The 25,784-nt window shown below is 38.8% G+C and overlaps 1 protein-coding gene across 1 annotated transcript; it reads left to right on the top strand.

Annotated features, from left to right (window-relative positions):
* The first annotated feature begins 17,225 nt into the window (after window positions 1–17,225).
* LOC145059181 (uncharacterized) lies at window positions 17,226–18,477 on the top strand. The gene has a single exon (XM_079007044.1). It carries the CDS (start codon window positions 17,495–17,497, stop codon window positions 18,362–18,364), a length of 870 nt encoding a protein of 289 aa, XP_078863170.1. The 5' UTR covers window positions 17,226–17,494; the 3' UTR covers window positions 18,365–18,477.
* The last annotated feature ends 7,307 nt before the right edge of the window (window positions 18,478–25,784 follow it).

The raw sequence follows: 25,784 nt of genomic DNA, 5'->3' as shown, positions 1-25,784 counted from the left end.
AAGGTGGATGCCCCGGCAGTGAAGAGCCGCACATTTCAGCTGACTACCGAGGAGGCTCGGGTAGCGCCAGACGTCGTGGCTGGTACGTGTCTATTATTCTCTGTTCTTAATATTCGTATGCATTATGTATATTTATGCTTGTATAGGGACCTTTTTGGTCAATGGTATGTCTGCTCATGTCTTGTTTGATTCGGGTGCCACCCGTTCGTTTGTGTCACTTGCGCTTAGCAAGAAGTTCCGGGATGCGCCTGGAACTTTGGATTCCCTGCTTGAGGTGGAGATTGCAGATGATCGCACTGATAGTGCCACAAGGGTATATCAGGTCTGTGTATTGAATGTGTTGGGTGAGAGGTTCCGTGTTGATCTAGTTCTGGTACCGTTGCGAGGGTTAAAAGTGATTGTCGGGATGGAATGGTTGGGGGCCAACGGGGCTATGATTGACTGTGTGCGCTAGTTGGTCAGGGTTCGAACCCCAAGTAGGGGAGAACTGGTTATTCATGGTCAGAGGGTCTCACAGGGACTAACCCTCTGTTCGACTGTGAGGGCTAGGAGGTTTATACAACAGGGTTGCACGAGATTTCTGGCTTATATCTCGGATACAAGGGTAGAGACCGTGACGGATGTGGGCAGTGTGCCAGGTGGACAAGATTTTCAGGATGTCTTCCTCGAAGAGTTACCAGGAGTGCCTCTGGAGAGGCAGGTGGAGTTTCGCATCGCTTTGGTGCCGAGTGCTGCTCCGTTAGCAAAGGCACCATACTGGTTGGCACCTCCAGAGATGCATGAGTTATCTACGCAGCTTCAGGAGCTGCTAGACCGAGGGTTCATACGTCTGAGTAGTTCCCCGTGGGGAGCACCAATCCTTTTTGTGGAAAAAAAGGATGGATCCCATAGGATGTGCATCGATTATAGGGAGTTGAACAAACTAACGGCGAAGAACCGTTATCCATTGTCGAGGATCGATGATTTGTTTGATCAGCTACAGGGTACATCTTGGTTTTCCAAAATTGATCTTCGGTCTGGGTATCATCAAATGAGGATTCGAGATGAGGATATACCGAAGACGACTTTCAGGACTCGGTATGGGCACTATGAGTTTGTAGTGATGCCGTTTTGGCTCACCAATGCCTCAAAAACGTTCATGGATTTCATGAACAGGGTGTGTAGACCGATGCTGGATCGGTCGGTGATCGTTTTTATTGCTGATATCCTGGTCTCTTCTAAGACCAGGGAGCAACATGAGCAGCATTTGAGGGAGGTACTGGAGACCCTGAGGGTGGAGACACTTTATGCAAAGTTCTCCAAATGTGATTTCTGGTTGCGGGAAGTATAGTTTTTGGGGCATGTCATCAACCGGGAGGGTATTTCGGTTGATCCAACCAAGGTTGAGGCTGTGATGCGGTGGGAAGTACCGAAGAATGCATCAGAGATTCGTAGCTTCTTGGGTTTAGCGGGCTATTACCGGAGATTTATTGAGGATTTCTCCAAGATTGTTGTGCCATTGACCCGCTTGACCAAGAAGAATGTGACCTTTCGGTGGGATACAAATCAACAGATGGCCTTTGAGACCCTGAGACAGAGGTTATGCGAGGCTCCGATTCTAGTATTACCTGAGGGGTTGGATGATTTAGTGGTGTACTGTGACACATCGATTTTAGCATTAGGTGCGGTACTGATGCATATGGGACACGTAATTGCTTATGCCTCGAGGCAGTTGAAGCTTCACGAGGCGAATTACCCCACTCATGACCTGGAACTGGGGGTAGTGGTGTTTGTCCTCAAGATTTGGAGGCACTATTTGTATGGAGTGTGGTTCACCATTTATACCGATCACAAGGGTTTAAAGTATTTGATGGATCAGCAGAACCTCAACATGCGAAAGAGGAGGTGGCTGGATGTGATGAAGGATTATGATTGTGAGATCCTATACCATCCAGGGAAGGCCAACGTGGTGGCCGATACATTGAGTCACAAGGCGGTGGGGTCCCCAATTAGGGACATTTTTATGAGGATGATGGTGATTTACCCTTTGTTGGATATGATTAAAGAGGCCCAGTTCGATGGAGCGAAGAAAGATAATTGGAAGATAGAGAAAATATGGGGACAATGTCCTTTGTTTGTTAAGGATAGCCGCGGCCTTTTGATGCAGTGTGGCCGAGTATGGATACCAGTGACAGGGGGAGTGAGGTAGAGAGTATTAGAGGAGGCGCACAAGTCCAATTTCTCTATACACCCAGGGGCTACGAAAATGTATAGGGACTTGAGACTGAGTTATTGGTGGCCCTGTATGAAGCGGGAGATCGCTTGGTTCGTGGAACGGTGCTTGACCAGCAGGAAGGTCAAGGCCGAGCATAAGAGACCTCATGGCAAGGTTCAGCCACTACATATTCCCATGTGGAAGTGGGAAGAGATCACTATGGACTTCATCATGAAGTTGCCTAGGACGGCAAGGGGAGTAGATTCCATATGGGTAATCGTGGAAAGACTGACGAAGAGTGCCCACTTCATTCTGATTTCCGAGAGTATATCCACGTAAAAGTTGGCGGATATTTATGTACGAGAGGTGGTGGCTAGGCACGGGGTGCCAGTGTCAGTAGTCTCTGACAAGGATGTCCGATTTACTTCCAGGTTTTGGAAGAAATTCCACGAGTAACTAGACACTCAACTACATTTCAACACGACATACCACCCACAGACCAATGGCCAAAGTGAGAGGACGATCCAGATGCTGGAGGACATGCTTCGAGCTTGCATACTAGATTTTGGAGGGAGTTGGGATACGTACCTCCATTGGCAGAGTTTTCATACAATAACAATTATCATGCCGGTATTGATTGAGCTCCATTTGAGATGTTATATGGTCGGAGGTGCAGGACTCCGATGTGTTGGGACGAGGTTGGGCACCGGGTCATGGGGAGCACTGAGGTAGTGCTCAAGAATACCGGACTGAGTCGGTAAGTGCGTCACCGACTGCAAGTCACGCAGAGCCGCTAGAAAAGTTATGCTGACCGAAGACGATAAAATCTTGAGTTCCAGGTGGGGGATTTCGTGTTGCTGAAGGTGTCGCACTGGAAAGGGATTATCTGGTTTCGAAAGAGGGGAAAGTTGGGGCCTCGGTTCATAGGCCCGTTCAGGATCATGGCTCGAGTGGGTAAGGTGACATACCGCTTAGAGTTGCATGAGGAGCTTAGTTAGATTCACAACACCTTCCACGTGTCCCAACTTCGGAAGTGTGTTGCTGACGAGTCCGTGGTTATTTCATTGGATGACATTCAGGTAGATGGGAGCCTTAACTATGTCGAGAGGCCGGTCACCATTTTAGATAGGAAGACAAAGGGTCTTCGGAACAAGGAGGTGAAATTGGTAAAGGTGCAATGGACTTGGGAGCCGGAGGAGGAGATGCGTGAACATTACCCCGATTTATTTACAGCTGCGGACTTCGAGGACGAAGTCTAGTTTAAGTGGGGGAGAGTTGTAACGCCCTAAATTAGGTACGAATTGAAACCCTAAAAGAATTTCTATTTTGGCATAAGTGGTCCCTTGAGTACGCTGGGCGTACTTATGAGTACGCTTAACGTACTCTGCATGAAGGATCGCAGAGGAGTCTTACGTACGTTGGGCGTACGCGATAGAGGGCCAAAACCCTAAATCTCGGACTTGTCCCCTATTTAAACATCTTTTAGCCTCTTGGACCAAAACCTATCAGTCTCTTTAGCCTCATTTCGTCTACCTTCAGCTGAGATATTGTGTGAGAGGATTTTGAGCTTAAGGAGTGGGTTTTTGTGGCCATTTTAGAGTTCTTTCAAGAAGGAGGAATTGCTAAGTAAGCTTGGGATAGTTTGGTGCTTCAAGAATCTGCATCTTGGTCATCTTGCAAAGCTTCCGGAGGTAAAAATCTTTCACCTTTCCACTTAAATCTCTAGATCTAGATAGGGTTTTCTAATTTTGTCCCTTTGGTTGATTTTGGACCTCCATTTGTGAGTTAAGCAACTCCAGAAGATGGGAATGACAGATCTGAGGTCCCTTGGTCCTTTAGTGTCATAAAAATGGAGTCTTGGTGGGAGTTTTGGCCTCATGCATGGGTTAAGGACCTTGGAAAGGTCTTAATGGAGGTGTTGGGTGTATATGAGGCATGCAAAGGCATAAAGTTGCCAACTTTATGCCTTAGGACGTCTTAACAAACTTAGATCTGGCTTTTGGACCTAAAGGAATCGAGTATTAAGTACTTAATGGAGAAAGTGCTTAATCTGGTAGTACGCTGGGCGTAAACCAGTGTACGTTGCGCGTACCAGGATGGTACGGAAAACGTATGCATCACAGTTGGGCTCGAATCTGTTTTGGGCCTTTGAGCTATTAGGCCTCATTTGGTTATTGGACATGGTTGTATTCTGGGAATTATGAGTCATTTCATCTGTTATGGGCCATAGACATATTAATTGGGCCTTATTGGGCCATAAGGCCCATTAATAATTTTGGACAGGGACTTTGGACCCATTAACAAGGGAAGGATAATTGGGCCTCATGGAAGGGTTTGGAGTTTTGGGTTTCCCTTCGATTAAGTAAAGTAATAACATTGATTAGTATTATTATTCAGTAGGGAGGCTACGGATTGCTAGGAGAGCAGCTTTCGCATTCAGCAGACAGAGGTGAGTCTCCTCACCATACCAATGGATCGAAGGCACCAAGGCCAACCCATTAATTGTTACATATATATGCTATTTGGATTATTTGATATGCAACGTACTAGTTGTTTCTTTGTATAGTGTATGGAAGACCTCAGGGGGTTCCCAAGGCACTTAGGTATAAAACCGTGGAGGGTTTTACGACATCCTAGGTCAAAGACCTCGGGGGCCTTCCCGAGGTGTAAGACCTTGGATGGTTTCCTTGGCATCCTAGGTCAAAGACGTCGGGGGGTTCCCGAGACATTGGGCTAAGACCATGTGGGGATTCCCATGGCACCCGGAGTAAGACCCTGGAGGGTTTCCAGGGGTTCCTTATATGTTGGTATGCATGGCTTATGTGTTTTGTATAGCTGTTTAGCTAGTATGATATGCTATACGTGTTTGTGTGTGGATATGCTATGGGGAAATCACTAAGCTTTCAAGCTTATTGTGTGTGGATTTGTTTCAGGTACATTTGAGCCCAAGGGCAAGGGCAAGACGTGATGGTGTGGCGTGCACTCTGTCTCTCTTTCACTGATATGCTTTGGGACACTCTGATGTTTTTAAATAAAATTGTAATGAATATGGATTTGAAAACAATTGTGTTGGGTTTCATGATTTATGCAAATGTGTTTGATTAATTAAAAATGAAAAATTTCTTTGAAAATTTGTGTCGTTACATAGTGCAATAATGGAGCATCATGATGTATAAGTGGCGCATCATGAGCACTAATGGCCCAACATCCATCATGGTGGCACAAAATGGTGTAATCCTTGAGAAATACTAACTTCTGAGCATCCTTGAACGATCTTGAAAATCATAGAGGACTTCGTAACCTACTTTGCTTATCAGGGAAGAAGGTAATCCATCTTGCGTCATGATGGCGGAACAAGTGTATGGATGGCACAACAGGCTTCAAGTGTGGCGTGAGAACATCTAAGTTGGAGAAACATCACCATCTTGGCACAAAAATAACAGGCATGATGCAACAAGGCCACGCTTGGCGCAACAACATACTCCATGGCGCAACATAAGCACCACATGGCGCAAAAGGGTCATAACTTCTTCTTTATAAGTCAGATTTCATCGTTCTTTATATGTACGAAATCCTTGTAAAATATAATATAACTTTGGTTAAGATTATTTATCCTAAATAATCTACTATAAAATAGTCCTTTTTAATGCTTATTATCTCTATATTGACTAGCCTAAATCTACGGGCGTTACAATAAGCAACCAGAGGTGAGCTAGCCACCCGAATAGATGATCCTACTCTAGAGCCACAACCAAACAAGGAACAGGAATGAAAGCCTAGATCAAGAGTTCTCAGGCTATCCTACATGACTATATACAACCGCTAGGGCACTCCACTAGATGATAACCATTATACAATTACTACAACATCCTATTATATAAGGATATATACACATATCTATCAGATCCCTATAGCACAACAACATCCTATATACCAGGATACAGATCTAACAGATCACTACAACATAACAACATCCTATATACCAAGATACAAATCTAACAAATCACTACATCACAGTAACATACCAAATACCAACAATCCAAGGAATGCATTACCATATATAGTCAGAGGTAAGATAGACACCCGTACAGCTGATCCTACTCTAGAGCCACAACCAAACAAGGAACATGCAAGAAATCCTAGATCAAGAGTCCTTAGTCTATACTACATGACTATATACAGTGCCTATATCATCTCTCCACTAAAAGATAACCAAAACTAGTGGGCTGACATTGGTGCATTCGATCCACGAGTACAATGAGGCAAAACTCACCTGAATTAAAGAACCTTGAAACACTGTGATATGCTCCCTTATGAAGTGCTTGCTCCCACAAATCTGATAATCATCACAACCAGGTAAAAACATTTATCAACAGTCCAAAACCCTCAAGTTTGACCCAAAGTCAAACTTAGTAAAAAAAGTCAACGGTCAAAGGAAGTTAACGAAAGTTAAAGTCCAAGGCTGTTGAGTACACCCAGCGTACGCAACGTACACCCATCGTATGTGGTCTGTCCTCACTCTTCCATTAAGCACTTTATCCATTAAGGACTTTTGTCCAGAGCTCAAATCTAAACTCAAAACATTGACTTAAGTCATAAAGCTTCCACCTTTATGACTTTCCATGGATAGAAAAGGTCCAAAAGCTAAAACACTAACTTATTAATCCATTAAGATATCATAACTCTTGCATGGAAGGGATAGAAGGAGCAAGATCACATTTTTATGATTCCTAATATCTCCATAATGGATAAAGTTTCCAAATTTATCCATTAGGATGGTCCAAACAACCAAGATCTAGTCTTTAAGTCTCAAAGGGACCAAAAGTGCATCTACCTCAACTTAATCTATTTTCCCCAAGTCTCCAACCTTCAGATCCGAATCAATATGATGTTTAGATGGATAAAGTTTCCAACTTTATCCATAACAAGGTCACAAACTTTCAAGATCTAAAATTTATGCACTAAAGTGACCAAAATCTCATAACACCAAAAACTAGCTAGATCTAACCAATGCATCATCAAGATTCAAGCTTTATATCTCCAGAAGAAAGATCAAGGTGAACAAGGTCTGGATCTACAAGCTCCAATTCAACCAACGCTTCTCCAATGAGCTCCTTCTTCTCCAAGATGCACCAAGACCACTCCAAAGCACTTAAAAACACCTTCTTTTGCTCAAAAGGCTCTAACTAGGATTAGGGTTTCAAGGGAGGGTGTTGGAGAGGTGGAGGCTGAGAATGGAAATGGTTTAGGTGTTAAGGAGCTTAAATAGGGCTTAAAACTCCGAAATTAGGGTTTAGGTTCTCATCGCGTACGCCTAACATACCAGGTTGAATCTACGCGATCATCCTTCCCTAGCACGCCCAATGTACACCATGTATGCCCAACGTGCTAGGCTAAACCCAAGAACACTCTTAACTTCTAACATTCATAACTTCTTCGTTCCAACTCCGTTTTCGACGATCTTTATATCTGCGGAAAGGTATTGAAGTGACCCACGATATTATATAAATAACTTGGACTAAAAACTTCTCGAACAAAAATCCATATTTCATGCAAGAACCCGACATATGACTTTTACCTTTCTACCTTTAGTTCAGAACACAATTCAAGGGTTCAGAACACAATTTAAGGGTTAAATCTCTTATCGCTAATTTTTTGTCTAATGTTTATCGCGACTATTATTAGTCTAGATTCATCATTAACTCAAAGTCTAATTTCATGATCTATCAAGTAAGGAACAACCAGGTAGGATCATATTAGAGGTAGGGTCCGTTTGGTATACAAAGTATACTATTTGGAAATCTCACTGTAAATACCTCACTAAATCACAACCTATACTAATTGGAATCACTGATAAATCTTGTTTATAGGTTCATAATAACGATAATGAACTTAAACATAAGTTATACTTAAAGTAGGGTAAGCATAACTCACTTACATAGGAGTTTAGCGAGGAATCGGGCTCTGCACGGGCAAAACTTCTGAGCTGAAATCTCTTTTTCTCGGGGGTTTCCGGTGCTCTGAGACTCGCTTCTAACACCTAGGAGGTGCTAGGGAAAAACTTAGAAGGTTTGGGAGTAATTGGGAGAAGAGATTTGGAAAGGTGTGAAGAAAATAGGAGATTTGCACCTCTATTTATAGGCTGTCTGATGGATGAAAGTTGAGCGTTCCCATGCCACGTGTCACCATTTGGTGGCAAGCCGTGGTGAGGAAGCACTGGCTCAGATCGCGCCACGTGTCACTCGCAAATTACTCCAAAAACTAATTATCCATTTTTGACGTTCTTTATATCCACGCGTAGGTATCAACGGAATCTACAACTTTCGTTTAGACTTCGTCGACTAATTTTGATTTATTTTTAGTTAAAGTTCGTTAAAAATTCATAACTTTGTCATCCAACGTCCGTTTTCGACCGTCTTTATATCATTGAGCTCCTATTAATGAGATCTTAAATTCTCATTTAGGTTGTGTCGGCAAAAAATCGATCGATCCAAAATTCGATTTCCGGGTTGTGCACTGCTATGCTAAATCTTAGAAAAATCATAACTTTGTTAAACAAAGTCAGATTTGGATGTTTTTTTATGTACGTTCTCGGTTAACATATACTACGACTTTCGTTTAGAGTTTCATGGCTAAAAAATATTTCGTCAAAAATTCACCCTTTACGTTACGCGGAGCCCTGTCGGGTTTGTCGCAAAAACTTCGATGTGTCATAACTTGTTCGTTTTATGTCAGATTTTAGCGTTCTTTATATGTACGGAATCCTTGTGACAAATACTATAACTTTGGTTAAGATTATTTATGCTAAATAATCTTCTATCAAAAAGTCATTTTTAATGCTTATTATCTCTAAATTGACTAACATGAATCTGCGGGCATTACATAATCGACTTAACAAGTAAACTTTTTATCATTTCTCTTGGCTATGCCCTTAGCATTCATTTCATGTTTTACCTTGGTGATTACTATCGTGAACGAATCATCAAAAAGATATTCACTTCACAACTAATCTCCATCTTCAACTTTATCTTGAATGTAGTGGAATTTCCTCTTTTTTTGCGCTGACCTTTTGTGATCTCAAGGATCATTAGTCAACATGACTGCACCTTTACAAAATAATTCTAATGGCAATTTGTTACTCAAAACAAATCTAAGGTCAACTATAAAGTCTCTTAGTCCATGTATGTTCCTTGGATACTTCACTTAAACTAATGTAATCTGACTCATATTGTTGAGTCTACCACCATCCCCTACATGAAACCTCTCATGTTACCACACTATAATTCAAAATGAATATCCATTTAGACTATGACTGAAAGTTATCTCTATAATTCATGTCACTATAACTCTTTCTCAATCATGTTCTCTACTGTCTACAACTAACCATTCCTTTGATATCTTTGAATACCTCAGGATGTTCTAGACAATTGTCTAACAATTCAATTGTGTAAATTTCTTATACTTTCCCATGATGCTCAAAACATTTAAGACATATGTGATGGGTTTTAGCCATAAGAACTTTCTTATGTGCGCATGCAAAACCCTAATGCTTGGATCTAGGCTTTCTAATTAAACATGCTTTGAATCCAAGACTTCTAATGACTAATTAGGTATAAAACAATACAAAATCAGATCTAGAAGTTTACCTTTGAATCTCTTGTTTTGATCTTGTTGTCTTGGAGCTCTAGAGTCACAATTGCCACTCCTCTAATGGCTTACAAACACCAAATAGCAAAGAAGATGATTTGAGAGAGAGGAGAGGAGGAAATCGGCCAGGGTTTCTCTATTCTAGATAAGATGCCGATTTCCCTTGGCCATAGGGTCTATTTATACTTGTAGACTCCTTAAGGGTTTCACCTTAAACCCTAGTTGGATAATCCTTTCCTTAAAGCAATCCAAATCCTTACCATAGATAAGCATTGGACGATTTGAGGCTATCCCTAGCCCTAGAATCCGTCCACCCTTCATCCAATAAGGATTTACAGTCTAAAGTGTAACTATCAAACAATTGACAGTTTATACCCTCTTATTTAATTAATCTCTTTAAGTCACCAAATTAATTTATGACTTATATTAATCAAATAACAATATTATTATTCCTTATATTATTCTCATAATATATTAATAATATTTACTCTCTCATAATAAATCATCCTGCCAAGTTGCTATGGTGAAGGCAACCCAAAAGGACCATGCACAATCGGGTCAAATACTTGCCTAATATAGTTGCAGCCTTAGACACTATTCCAACAATATGCACAAACACTAGTCGTAACATAAAATATTGATACTATATCCGAAGCATATGGGAATCGAATCATCTTCTCATTTTAATGACTAGATTAAAGGACTTTGAGATTCGCTCAACTCCCTTGTCACACCCCCAAACCGGAACGGTGAAAACGTTCGGGGGTGGATGACTTCATGTGGTAACGTAACAAATGAATACATAGTAAAGAAAGCAATACCACCATCATATATATAATTGAAAGTTTACATTGTTAAAAGGTACATGTTCAAAACCAATTACAATATGATGCCAAAATATGAATTTAAACTGGCGTCGCAGCGTCCCTTCTTCAAAAGCTGTTTGTTACCTGTAATTACTGAATCCCTGGGACATACAAGTAGTTTTGAAAGGGTAGATCAGCATTTAAGCTGGTGAGTTTCATAAGTATTAAATGACAAAGTTTGTATGAAATGAAATGTTTTGTTTTTGTTTGTTTGTTCCTAGAAAATCCCATATTTTCTACTAGCATAAATGTAGCCTTTTATCAAGACCAATGTTTGTTTCTAGAAAATGTATGTACGTATAAAATTGCTAATACGTCTGCAAAACCCCGTAAATCAATGTATTTTTAATACTCTATGTGAGTTTTATAACTATGCTATTGACTAGAAATGCCTATACACAACGTTCTTCAGGCGTTGAAATGTTCTAACGTTTGTCACCCCAAATGGTGTACTATAGCTAACAGTCAGGGCGCGGGGTTGTCAAGCCCGTATAGATCTATACACAAACACCATGCTCCCCCTCCAAGGGATTCTGGTATATAATACAGGACTTGAAATGTGTACTCGAACGTACGTGAAGTTAATGTCTCACAAAACTTAGTATAAAAACAGATTTACGTGTAAAAATGTTCGTTTGTTCTTGTATGTGAAAGTGACTTCTTGAAAATAATGTTTCTAGTATGTAAAAGTTCGTAATGTTCTCGTAAAACTATACCAATTATAGTTTTTTATAAGTGTGTCTCGTTTGTATAGTAATCCCTAGTAAAATGCTCACTTGTTATGAAAAGTATAATTTTTATAGTGTCTAAGATGGACATATATACATACAGTATAAGCAGAGTGTTTGATTTATACATATATAACAACATTTTTCATTTCAAAAGATATGATGTTATCGTGATATATTTTGCATACGAAAGTTTCCCTATAATAGTTATAAATCACATATGATTTCGTTGATAAAAAGGTGTATAATGAAACTTTATATAACACATAATAATAATCGTGTGTTTTACTTGTATTTCCCCCCTTAAAAGCATATAAAAGCATTTATAAAACATTTAAAAGTGTGGATGATAAGGGTATGAACTCACTTGAAAGATCGGAAAAGGCGAGATGAAAACTGAGCAGAATTTCGACTCGAGAAAGCGGATTTTCTCGGGATTCTCGGGAATCTCGGGAGCACAAACGACCTTCGGGACTTGAGCAAGGAAACAGGGGCTTCGGGATAGTACATGCACGAAAAACCAGGCAAAAACGTAAGAAAGATGAGAGGAATTGACCCTTTTCTTCGGAACCCTTGCATCCCTTTTATAGGGGGTGGGAACCGCCTCGGTACGCTGGGCGTACGCGTGCGTCATGCGTGACCGCATCCTCGACTGCTTCGGAACTTCGGATGGGACGGGGCATAGCCTCGCATAGGGGTGACGTGGACGATCCGAGGCCTAGGCCTCGAGTACACTGGGCGTAACTCGGATCGACCTGGTGACTCCTCCTTTGGATAATACCAAGATTAAATAATAAAATTTATATTTTATTTATTTAATAAACTTCAAAAATTCATATCTTCTTCATACGAACTCCGTTTTCGACGTTCTTTATATCCACGCGTAGGTGAGACTACGCTCTACAACTTTCGTTTAGATTCTGTCGGCAAATTTTGAAATTATTTTTATTATTTATTTTTAAAAGGTCGCGGTAAAAAAATTTCGTTAGAAATTCATAACTTCATTATCTGACGTCTGTTTTTGTCAGACTTTTTACCGTTGTAATACTATTGTCGAGACCTTCGATTCTCATTTAGGTCATTCCAGCCAAAAGTCGTTCGATCTCCGATTCGAGTTTTTAGCTGTCTGTCGCTATGCCGAACTTGGAAAAATCATAAGTTCATTATACGAAGTCAGATTTGAGCGTTCTTTTTACGTACGATCACGGTTTAATGACATCTAACATAGTAGGTAATTAATTAGAGACTTTTTGGACATTTTATTTTCGAAGTTAGTTTCATTATATCAAAAGTGGTTACAATACTTGACTTTTTAGGTCATTACATAGAGTTGAAATATCGGGTTGTCACATCCCTGCTATGATGCATATGAACAATCCCTTTCTTGGAATTTTCCATGTTGAAACTTTTAAACACATTATTCATATATGTGCTTTGACGAAGTCTTATTAAACATTTCGATTTATTCTTTTAGATCCGAATACCAAGTATCAATATCGCTTTCCCCTAATTCCATCATAGTGAAAAATGCTCAAACTTTAACACTTTGCAACTTAGGGAAAATGTTTCTAATGAGTAGTCTTGTCATCAACATGCAATAACAGGAAGACAACGACACTCCCACTAGCTTTAACATATGCTCAAGATTTATCTGGACTTTTAGAAAGACAATACTTTTTGACTCTTCTTACATAAGCGCATATTCCTTGCTACGCGATGCTTTAAGCTAACACACCTTTTTAAATACTTTGTATGTTTAAATAATTTCAAAACGTGTCATACATCCTTCAAAAGTTTCATGTTAAGGAAAACCGTTTAAACATCCATTTTACCATATCTTATTATAAAAGAAGGCAAAAATGGTAACAAATAAAAAAATAGACCTTTTCTCAACTATTGGTGAGAATGTATCATCATAATCAATTTCTTGAGTCTGAGCGAAACCCTTTTTCACCATAGTAGCTTTCAATTTATGAAAAAACCCAAAAATACGACCCAAAAATTTCAATTTTTATTATAACAAAAACCATGAAACTGAGTATGGCATAATAAAACCATACGTTGCGTGTTTCGAAAACCATAATAAAATACTGTGAGAAGAACTGTTTAACAACTGTATCCAACATATCAAGAAACTAAATCAACTCCCAGGACAAAAATTGAAGCTGTGGTGTGTGCGATGCCATCATCCCGAGCTCTTCCCTTTGCTTGCGGAAGTACCTGAAACCAAAACTGAAACTGTAAGCACGAAGCTTAGTGAGCTCCCCCAAACTACCACATACCATACAATACATATAAAGCACATACTGGGCCTTGCCCACTGACTGGGACCCCGTCCCCTGCATCGGACCGAAGTCCGAAAACTGACTGGGACCCCGTCCCCTACATCGGACCGAAGTCCGAAAACTGACTGGGACCCGGTCCCCTACATCGGACCGAAGTCCGAAACTGACTGGGACCCCATCCCCTACATCGGACCGAAGTCCGAAACTGACTGGGACCCTGTCCCCTGCATCGGACCGAAGTCCGGACTAACTGAACACAGCATATCATAACATATCAACTAGCATAAACACATAAATCCTGTCTGAGCCACGGAGGCGTTAAACATACTAACTACTGCATTGGACCGAACTCCAGAAGCTACTGCTGACTGAACGGGCCGACATTGTGGCCTTAGACCCGTTCCTACTGGAAGGAAACTCACCTTGTGAACTGGCTGCCGTGTGTATGACTCTGGAAGCTAACTGCTGCAGCTCCGGTATCTCCCCGGCTACAAATCCATAAACACACTCAATTAGATGCTAATCACTGCATTGGGTTTTACCCCTGGTCAAAGTCAACTCTCCCGGTCAAAGTCAACCTACAGTTGACCTGACTCGCCGAGTTGGGCCGCCAACTCGCCGAGTCCCTAGTCTCACTCCTCAACCCTACTCGTGGCTACTCGTCAAGCATGGCATCGACTCGACGAGTACCCTCTTGATTCAAAAGCTCAGGCAATCTGCATCCGACTCGTCGAGTCATATGAACAACTCGACGAGTTGTTCTTCGATCTAAGAAGATTGTCTTGGACTCGCCGAGTTGTATGAACAACTCGTCGAGTCCCTCCATTACTGAGTCTAACCTCCGACTCACTGAGTCCATCCTACTGCTCACTGGCCTCCACTCGGAATCACTCAAAGGGTAAATATCGGGGACTCGCGGCCTGACTCATCGAGTCCGAAGAACGACTCGCCGAGTCACATGCATGCAGATCCTAAAAACTCGATTCTAATCAAAACCACCGCATACAATTTATAGATCTGAGGTTCTAAGGCTGATTTACCACGTAAAGTTTCCAACTTTACGTGTACATACGCATGAAAAGGGATATAAAGGATAAAAAGGCACTTAGAAGAGTAGATCTAGGGCTATCATGCAAAATGGCTCTATAAAGGTGATAGATCTACGATTTTGGAACTGAAGCATGGCTAGATCCGAAGGCTAATCAATCTAATGTGATCTCTCTACTAAGAACAAGCTAAGAAATGGCTAAAAGAGGCTAAATATGCTTGTGAAAGAGAAATAAATCATAGAAACAGAGGGGAATCGACTGATACCTCAATAAACTCTGAAATGGGTGCAAGACCTTGGATCTTCTTCTTCTCCTTTGGATCTAGCCTCCTTCTTCTCTTCAAAACTTCAAGATTCACACAAGAAATGCTCAATTACTCAAGGGAATGATTAGGGTTTGCTAAATGATGCTCTGAGGGTGAAGGGAACGAGTTTGGGGCTCATAAGGTGGTTTAAATAGGGTGCAAACCCGGGGATTAGGGTTTCTACCTGGCAGGCAGACTCGCCGAGTCCCGAATATGGACTCGCCGAGTCGCCGACTAACACGTGCTCGAAATCTCGTCCCTACTCGACGAGTCGGGCCATAGACTCGCCGAGTCCCTCTCGAAAACTTCTAAATAAAAGCCACGGAAGCAACATACCAGGAATGGGGCGTTACAATTTATGTACATTCCTATCCATGTTAGTGTTTATATTTAAGATATAAATTTTTCCCATTGTCTTCATATTTAAGATCTAATTTCATGGACTGAATTTTGCTATCCTTATACCCTTCCCATTGGCAACCTCAGGGCTCACCATTACTTCTTAGTAGCTATTAGGTTATCCAAATTGATTAGTGTTTTATCACTAATCAATGTGTCACCTTCCGTAGTTAGATGAAATCCACAAAACTCAAGTGGTACACTAACTCTACTAGATGTTCGAAGAGGTAAGGCAATGTCATTTGACTTAATTGGTATTTCAACCTTAAGTTGAGAGCTAGTTCCAACTATAGGTTCAATGTCGGTCATATCTCAAATTTCTTCAAGGTCAATATGACTCTCACTGACTTCTTGATATATATGTTCTTTCTCTCAAGGAACACTCATTTTGATATATAAGCATGATGCTCATGGGCTTTTAAAACAAATATCAAAAGTTTTCAGTGAATACCCGACAATGTAACACTTCGTAGATCTCAATTTAAGTTGGTCATTGGTTCCTCGCTTAACGAAAGGCTTAACAACACCAAAAATAAATGTGAGGGAACTTTCCAAGTCTACGTTTCATGAGGTGTCTGCAAACCCACTTAGTCGATTACAAGTTTCAAAACATGTTGTACTATGTCAAGTGTATATTCCCCAAAAATGTAATTGGTAGCAAAAGACGACTCATCATAGATCGAACCATATAGCATATGATTCTCTTTTTAACAACACCATTACATTTTCTTAGAGAAGGTAATTAGGAAACTATTCCACAATCTCTATGATGATCAATGAATTAGATACTAAGTCATTCTCCTTTCCTTTCGGATCAAAAACCCTTTTATCTTCATGCCCAATTGATTCCCTACTTTGTTCTAATACTTAAAACTTTTCAAAGTGTCAGACTTATGCTTAATCATATAAACAAAATCACATCTACTGAAACTATCTTTAAATATGACGTAGTAGTTTTTTCCGTCGCTTGTGACGGATCTGAAGGGTCCACATATTAGTGTATACAAGATCCAACATTCCATTGGTTTTCCTGAAATGATTTTTTTTTTCAAACTAGGAACATAAACTTAGTAATAAATACTAAAATGAAATTATTCGATTGTGAGGATCAAACCCCTCTATTTACATTCAATCTCAAGGTTGTTTCACAAGATTTAGTATGTTTTTAAAAAATAAATAAATAAATAAATAAAATTCAAGGCTATTGTCACAAAGTCTAATGATTTGTTTATTTTACCGGTATACTAGAACAATTTTGTAAGTAAATCGTTATTTTAACATTTAAGTCTATTTTGCTGCAAGTATTTTTCAATGTCTGACAAGACTAAATTTATTTGACATTATACATATAGAATCTTAGACATTAACTATGTTTTTATCTCGTAACCTTTAACATTAAATCACATCTCTTCGAGACTTCATGGAAGAAGGATCTCAGACATTAGCTTGTTCACAGACATTGGGTTATTGTTGAACAATTTTTTAATTGATCTTTCCTTTATATTTTTATAATTTTAAAATTGTTATCGGTTTTCTTTAATAAAGTAAATAAGAATTGATATGTTGAATCCAAATGTTGATAAGGGTTTTCATATTGTCACCAATTTTGAGGATGTTATGGTGAAAACGGCATATGTTAAGGTAAACCCATGTTACTGACGCAACATTGCTGTATCCAATTGTACTACAAGCATCAAAAGTTGTACGTCGATTATTATTATATTAGGTTTACATTTCTTGTAAAAACACTAGCCTATATTAACCACCATCCAAGCATTATACTCTCTCTAGTCTCTTCCCCTCTCTCTAAACCTTCAAAAACTCCATTGATGAAGCTAGAGAGAGAAATCGAAACAGAGCTTCAGTTCGAAATTCAACAAGCACACACAGTCTCAGTCTGTGTGTTCTTGTTTGAATCCCACCGTTTGTGTGTGTTTCTGTTTGGGTTTTGATCTTCGTTATGTGAAAAACAGTGCGGGATTTTTGGAGTTGTGAATGTGATTCATTTGAAGAACAGAGAAGATGAAGAAACCAACGAAACCCATATCAAGCCCTGGAAGAACAGAGAAGTTCCCTCCGCCATTGATGAGGTTCTTAAGAAGCAACGTGGGAAGCAAGAGCAGTAACAGAGGAAGAAGATCACGTGCGAGCCCCATGTTCAGATGGAAGAAAAACACAGTTATCGAGACCACACAAGAACCATCTTCCCCTAAAGTCACGTGCATCGGCCAAGTCCGTGTCAGACGCTCCAAGAAAAACAAGAAAACCACCATCGCCACCACCACCACCACCTCCTTCCACCGCCGCCACCACCCAAGTAACCGCCTTTGCCGTTGCCTAAGAAAACTCAGACCAAAATCGTGTAGAAGCCTTTGGAGCAAATGGGTCTCGTGTTTCCGATGTGGGTATTGCAAAACATCCAGGGATTTACATGATTCACCGGTGATTGATGCTTCTCCGACATCTGCTCCCCGAAACGTCTCCGGCGACAATGGCGATGACGACGAAGAAGAAAAAGAAGTTGAAGATTTGACTCTAGAAGCTGATAATCAGGGCTTGATTTCACGATCACCACCCCGAAATGCATTTCTGTTGACAAGATGCAGATCTGCTCCCTACAGATCTTCTTCATTAGCAGGTAAATTATGGGAATCAACAGGCGGAGAAACAGGGGAGGAAGAAGTTAAAGAAAAAATTAAAAATTTGAGTATTGAAGAAGGAGAAGAAGGAGAAGAAGAAGTTATTGGGAATGAAAATGGAGAAATGAATGAAGAAAGTACATGTAACAAAAGCAATGAGGTTGAAGAATTGAAAGCAATCAAAGCTGCGCCATTGATTCTGAGCAGGTGTAAATCAGAACCAGCAAGAACATGGGATCGGATTCTTGTATGAGTTTGACTTGTGTAAACTTTTAATTGTGATTAATCGGTCAATCTTTTGTTTTCATTTTTATTTTTAGTTTGTCTTATTTCTAAATATATATATTTTTTAATCTTTTTTTCCTATCTAGTTGGATTAATTAATCATATATAATATAAATTTTGTAAAAAGGTTTACGAATCCAAGAATTGTAATCAATGTATTCATTATCATGACAATTTTATTTAGTTAATTAAATAATACATAATAATTGTTCAAGTTTATTACGAAGTATATAGTATACTTAATAACAAAAAAATACGTTATGGATTAATTTCTTACCAAATATATTTGTATATAATGGAACCTTTACTGCATTACTTACCATTTTTTTATATGGACTTCTAAAATATCGAAAAGAAACCAGTTAGCTGCCTTATATATTGGGATTTGTATAAATTATAAGGAAATTATTAATTAAAAATCGTATATTATTATTATTTATACATAGTTTCTTGTTTTCTTTCTATAATGTATTAAATAAGAAGTTATTCTTTTACCTGAATACAATGGAAAAGTTGACGTCAACTGGAACACGTGTGGGATCATGAAAATTGAATATAAATTAGAAATATGATATTGGTAAATTATGGCTAGAAATATACGACGGAATCTTTGAACTTATTTTTGGTTATTTAATTTCCAAAAAAATAAATAAATTCCATAGAAAATATTGTTATAAGAGAGGACCACGAATCCACGATGCCCATTCTCTTACCACGCACTGACCTGTCACGAGCCCAACTAATCGACTTAGAAGCCCATCATCACTTTCATAATAATAATAATAATGATAATAATATTTATTAGTAAATAAAAAAAATATATTTTTACCGTAATAATTATTAGATTTTATTATTAGTTATCATGTAATAAAAAATATCATTTTTAATTAAAAAATATATAAAATTTATATTTATATTGTCTGTTTTTATATTTGATGTAAATTAGTTATTATTGGTGTTGGTTTAAGAAATATAAATAAATTTATATAGATGAATTTAATATTATAAAATTATCATTTTGCTCGAAATTAAATTTGTAATAACATTTCTTAATTCAAGACTTCAAAACTTTAAAAATTAATAATGATTTTGTTATACATAATTGATTTGTATAATTTTTTTTTTGTTTTTTTGTATCTTATACATCTTAATATTCAAGATATGCATAATATCTTTTATAATATATGTTAGGTTCATTTGGGCATAATATTCTAAAATAATATTGCTAACATATTTTACATTGAAATATGTTAAAACATATAATTTTTGAATATTATACATATTTATTTTTACGAACAATAAAATATTAGAATATTTTCTTAGAAACAAAATAATTAATACTTACCAAAATTTTGAAGTCTTAGTTAAGGAAGATTATTAAAAATTTAATTTGTAGCAAAATGATAATTTTAAAATATTAAATTCATCTATATAATTTTATTTATTTTTTAAACTAAACACCAATAATAATTAATTTACATCAAATATAAAAACAGACAATATAAATATAAATTCTAAACATAATTTTTATAATTAAAAGTGGTAATTTTTTATTACATAATAAATTATAATAAAATATAATAATTATTTTCTGTAAAAAAACCTATTCGTCAAAAGAGTTATTTATCGTATACTGACCTGTGTGGACACACATCTAGTATATATATATATATATATATATATATATATATATATATATATATATATATATATATATAGTTAGGTTATTTTGTTTTCACTATCTATTGTGTGCATGTATGATTGATTCTGGACCAATCATTTTAGTTATTTTAAGAAAGTAGTTAATGCATATTACATGTTGAAGATATAATGGATATTAATTACATCTACAACATTTAATATGCATCAATTACTTTCTTAAAATAACTAAAATGATTGGTCCAAAATTAATCATGCACACAATAGATAGTGAAAACATTTGAACCTAAGTCTATATATATATATATATATATATATATATATATATATATATATATATATATATATAGGATGTAAACACTGATTGATCTATCAACAAAAGAATGGATTGAACTTTTTAGTTCAAATATTATTGAACCGTGGTTAAAATGAAGTCTTTAAACCTTTTAATTTGCTTTATTCAAAAGATTATATTAATTTTTTCTCATTATAGTAGTTTCTTATTATGCAAATAATTATAGCATGAAATTACTATTTTAGCCAAAACAATTCTCACTGGTTCATTATATTATTAAACAAAATCAACATGAAATAAAAATTGTTTTCATGTAGACTTTGACCTGGTGTGAAGGGATCCTATTTGCAACTTGAATAACGGCTACATTTCGCCTCTTCTTTGTTTATGCACCTTTGACAGAGTACACTTGGATTTTAGTGTTGGTAAACATATTTTGTCCATATAACAAAGTTTAATTTTGAGGGTGTGATACAACACTCATCATATTTTTTAAATGTCATGTCATTTTTTATCATATCTAACAAAACTAATGGGTGTCATACCACACATTACCACATCCACCATAAAACATATTTTATGCATGAAATACAACATGTAAATGAATGTATTTTTTTTCCTGTGTGACAAATCCATACAACACATAACCTTTACCGCATATCTGTTTTGCCTCTCGGTGCAGTGTATACTGTATACCGCGGTATGCGGTAAGAGGCGCACCGTATAGTCTTACATTTTTTTTGAAATTACTATGTTCCATTAGTATTGAATGTCTTATATATATTTCCAACTTACTATGCTCCTAGTTAATTATGCAGTAGGTTATCCCACGATAATAAGAGTCAAGATAGAATGAAACTTAAAAATTGTGAGAACCTAGGTTCTTTGTTAAAAATTCGTTTGAAAAAAAAATCAAAAAAATGTTTTTTGGATTGTGTATATATAAACATTTTCCATGTTCATCTATACATATAATTTGACGAAAAATATGAACATATGCACATTATATTTTTTTCATGGATACTCTAAATGCTTGTGTATATGCACATTTGTGGTGTTTTATTTGAAATTTTTTATCAAGAAAAAAGTTCTTAGGTTTTTACCCATATTTAAGTTCTCATTTGAACTTAAACCATAATAAACTATTATAGACTTCATTGTTAGGAAAATCCACTTAACCCACTAAACGTTTACCAAGGAAAACTGGACTTTTTTAATGTCCAAGTCAACTCCAATTGCTTCCATTCCTTTTCCATGATCCTAGGGACTGTATACAAGGGTTAAATGAGATGCTTAAGGTCGATAACTTTGTTTATGATGGTTAAATGTAATTAGTTAATAAGTAGTCAAGTGGTGCTCATCCTTAGGTACAACTAAACATCCTAAAAACATTGTAAATGAAGGGGTGCATTTAAACAAGTTAAGGCGAATCCATTATCAAATAGTACATTTCCTTATTATATTTTGTTTGCTTAAATTTTACTTATTTAGATATCATATGATTATACTATGTGATTATTGTATGTATATTTATCCTTTTATAAAATGGATTTTAAAAAGAGTTTTGGAAAATGGTTTGTTTCTTTGAAACTTTATTTTGAGCATATTCTTATGTATTAACTTTGTAACATCCAAAAATTTTACAAAAATTTCAAACTGTTAAAATAATCCCAAATCATCGCTGGTTTACAAAAATTGTTTTCCAAAACATGTCAATTATCAGAGTTTCCCAAAATAACAAACAAAACATGAGGAGGTGCACGATCAAACATTTGACTTCCTGTGATCATCTGAGTTACTTGAAATATAATCCAAAATTGTAAGCCCAAAACTTAGTGCGTTTCCCCCAAATTACCAACTCAATACATAACCAACATAATAACAATAAACATCATGCATACAAAACCTTCAGTCTGATTGGAACGCCACCAATAGCTCAATCTCAGATCCTGATACATCTTGGTGGCCCCCGGATGGATAGAAAAAACGAGACTTATGAGCCTCCTCCAACAAGATCTGTTTGACCCCACCAGGCATATGAACCCATACCCGACCACAACGAGTCAACAATCCACGACTATGCGGAATAAATATGGCGATCTCACCCCTGATCCTCTTTATCATCTAGTTCTCTTCCCGAACACCCTCGGCCTGAGCCTTCCTAATCAATCCCAAAAGTGAAGAATCCACTGATATCATCATACACGATGCCTTACCTGAAGACCCAACCGACTTGTGGCTTAAATCACCCGCCACCACATTCGCTTTACCCGGATAGTAAATGATCTCGCAATCATAATCGTTGACTACGTCTAGCCATCTGCGCTGTCTCATGTTCAGGTTTGGGTGATCCATAATATGTCTCAAACTCTTGTGATTTGTGTACACAGTACAACGGACCCCATAAAGATAATGCCTCCATATCTTGAGGGCAAAAACTACATCCCCCAACTCCAAATCATGCATGGGATATCTCATCTCGTGTGGCTTTAGCTGTCGCTAAGCATAAGCTATCACCCATCCTCTCTGCATGAGGACAACCCCCAAACCAGTGATGGATGCATCACAGAAAACTACAAAATCCTCAATTCCCTTAGGAAGGGTCAAAATCGGGGCCTCACATAGCCTCTGCCGAAGGGTCTCAAATGTTGTCTGCTGCTCGAGGCCCCATTAGAAATCCACCCCTTCCTCATCAGACGAGTGAGGGGTGCTGCAATCATGGAGAAATCCTGAATGAATCTCCGATAGTACCCTACCAAACCCAAGAAACTCCTGATATCCGAGGAGATTTCGGAACCTCCCACTGCATCACAACCTCAATCTTGGCCGGATCAACCCATATCCTATCCTGGTTAACGAGATGTCTAAGGAACCGAACCTCTTATAACCAAAACTCGCACTTCGAGAACTTAGCATAAAGCCGTTCTCAACTCAACACCCCCAGAAACTCATAAAGATGCTCCTCATGTTGCTCTCTTGTCTTGGAATATACCAAGATATCATCAATGAATACAATAACCGAACGATTGAGCATCGCCCTGTACACTCGATTTATCAAACCTATAAATAATGTAGGCATGTTGGTGAGCCCAAATGGCATCACCACGAACTTGTAATGCCCATAACGAGTCCAGAACGCAGTCTTCTCCACGTCCTCCTCTCTCATCCTGACCTGATGATACCTGGAGCTCAGATCTATCTGGGAGAACTAAGATGCACCCTGCAACTAATCATAGAGGTATTCAATCTACGGAAGGGGATAATGGTTCTTCACCGTTAGCTTGTTCAACTCCCGGAAATCGATACACATTCGGTGTGAACCATCCTTCTTCTTGACGAACAAAATTGACGCTACCCATGGAGAACTACTTGGTCTGATGAACTGCTTTCCTAGCAACTCCTGTAACTGAGATGACAACTCCTGCATCTCAGGCGGTTCCAAGCGGTACGACACCTTGGCAATCGCGGCCACACTTGGCACGAGGTCAATCTTGAAGTCAACCTGCCTCTCATGAGGCACACCGGGTAACTCCTCCAGAAACACATTGGCAAACTCCCAGACAACCAGTGCCTCTGAAACTGAAATCTGATCCCCAACATGCGTATCCAACACATAAGCCAAATAACCCGCACATGGAACACCCCTGGTAAATATACTGTTGAGCTCTAGCCGCAGAGCAAAACGCTAAACCCATCCTGATGCCCTCTCCATAGATAACCAGTTCTCCTCCACTTAGGGTTCAAACTACCACTCGCTGGCCCTCATAATCAATTAGAGCACCAAAACGACTCAACCAATCCATAACCACAATCACGCAGACATCCCCCATGGGGATAGGGATCAAATCTATCGGAAAAGATATCCCAAAGATCTACATAATACAACTCTGATACATTGAAAAAGTAGAAACCCCGTGTTCGTTGGCGATGGAAACTTGCAACAAACACTCCAACTCCCCAATGGGCATATCAAACCCTTAATAAACGACCGAGAAACAAAGGACCGACTCACACCCGAGTCAAACAACACTAAAGCAGGAAAGGACTTCAGTAGGAACGTACCTAATAGAGGTACACAAATATAAGCATAACACAATACATAATCAACAAGATAACGGATAGAAACATACCAGTCACAACATCTGGAACTACTCTGGTCTCCTCGGCGGTGATCTAAAATTTGAGACCTTGAGCCCTCGGGGGCTCTGCCTTCCCCTGGCGCCCATCTGTGATCCTCAAAGTAGCTGGCGCGGGGGCCTGTGCCAGCTTGGCAGCGAGCAACAAACAGTTGGCCTTCACATGGCCAACCTGATCACAATGATAGCAAATTGTGGTACTCTAATCATGGGCCAACTGGAGACAATCTCTCGCATATTGCCCCTTGCTGCCTCATTTGTGGCATACACCTCCTAATCGACAAGCCCCAACATGAACCTTTCCGTACTTCCCACAAGTATGGCCTCACCGACCCGCAGATCTAGAATCAACGGTTTTGAACTGCTTCGGCGATGGCTGCAACTGCGTCGGGTCTGGTCTCTGCTCTCTTGTCTATAGCTCTATCTCAAACTCACCGCCTAGCGGCCTCCCGCGTCTCCAACAAAGAGTCATATTGTTGGGTGGAAACAAACTGCCTGATATCCGTCTTAAGCATGCTCAAGTAACGGTTCATCTGAGACTACTCCGAAGCAAACTCGGGGCAACACATGGCCCTCTCAATAAACATCCTGGTGACCTCCGTCACCGACTCTGATCCCTACCTCAGATCCAAAAACTCCTAGGCCAACCTCTCGCGTTCTACCCGCGGTACATATCGGGTATGAAAAATCTCCATGAGCTAATACCAAGATACTGCAGTGCTCTGCTCAGCTGAATATATCCCGTAACAACCTCCACCAATCCTTCGCTCTGAATCTCAAGAGGTTCAGGGCGCACCCGAACTTCTGGTCAGCTGGGAAAGAGCAGGTAAAAAAAATATCCCTCGACATCAGATAGCCACCTCATGGCTACAATCGAGTCTTGAACTCCATCAAAAGTCAAGGGCTTCATATTCTCGAAGTCCTAATACTGAAAAACTGACCCGGTCCAACACTTGCAGCTGCAACAGCTGTGGAGACTGCAGCAATGGCTGCGTATCTGTCATCGAAGAACTCCATCATCATGGTCTTAATAGACCCAAATAACTCCGGTATCTGACCCTTGACAATGGCTACTACCTCTTCATGGAGAATCTCCTAATCTTATCATCCAACGTAGATGAGCCACCCTGACTGCCAACTTCTGATCTAGATCCGAACCCAATATCAACTCACCACGTTGTCATTATACTAAAAATAAACCTGTGAATATCAAATAACACGCATATAGAAATAGGAAACCAACTCACAGTAAAGCCTAGGGGTTGTGACTTCCCTGTTACGCGTACGAGTCTCGTGCT

Source organism: Lactuca serriola, chromosome 6 (assembly GCF_051521515.1).
Source record: "Lactuca serriola cultivar US96UC23 chromosome 6, Lser_US96UC23_V15, whole genome shotgun sequence".
In the NCBI taxonomy this organism is placed as follows: domain Eukaryota; kingdom Viridiplantae; phylum Streptophyta; class Magnoliopsida; order Asterales; family Asteraceae; genus Lactuca; species Lactuca serriola.
The sequence above is the reverse complement of the archived record's forward strand: the minus strand, read 5'-3'. Positions and strand labels throughout refer to the sequence as shown.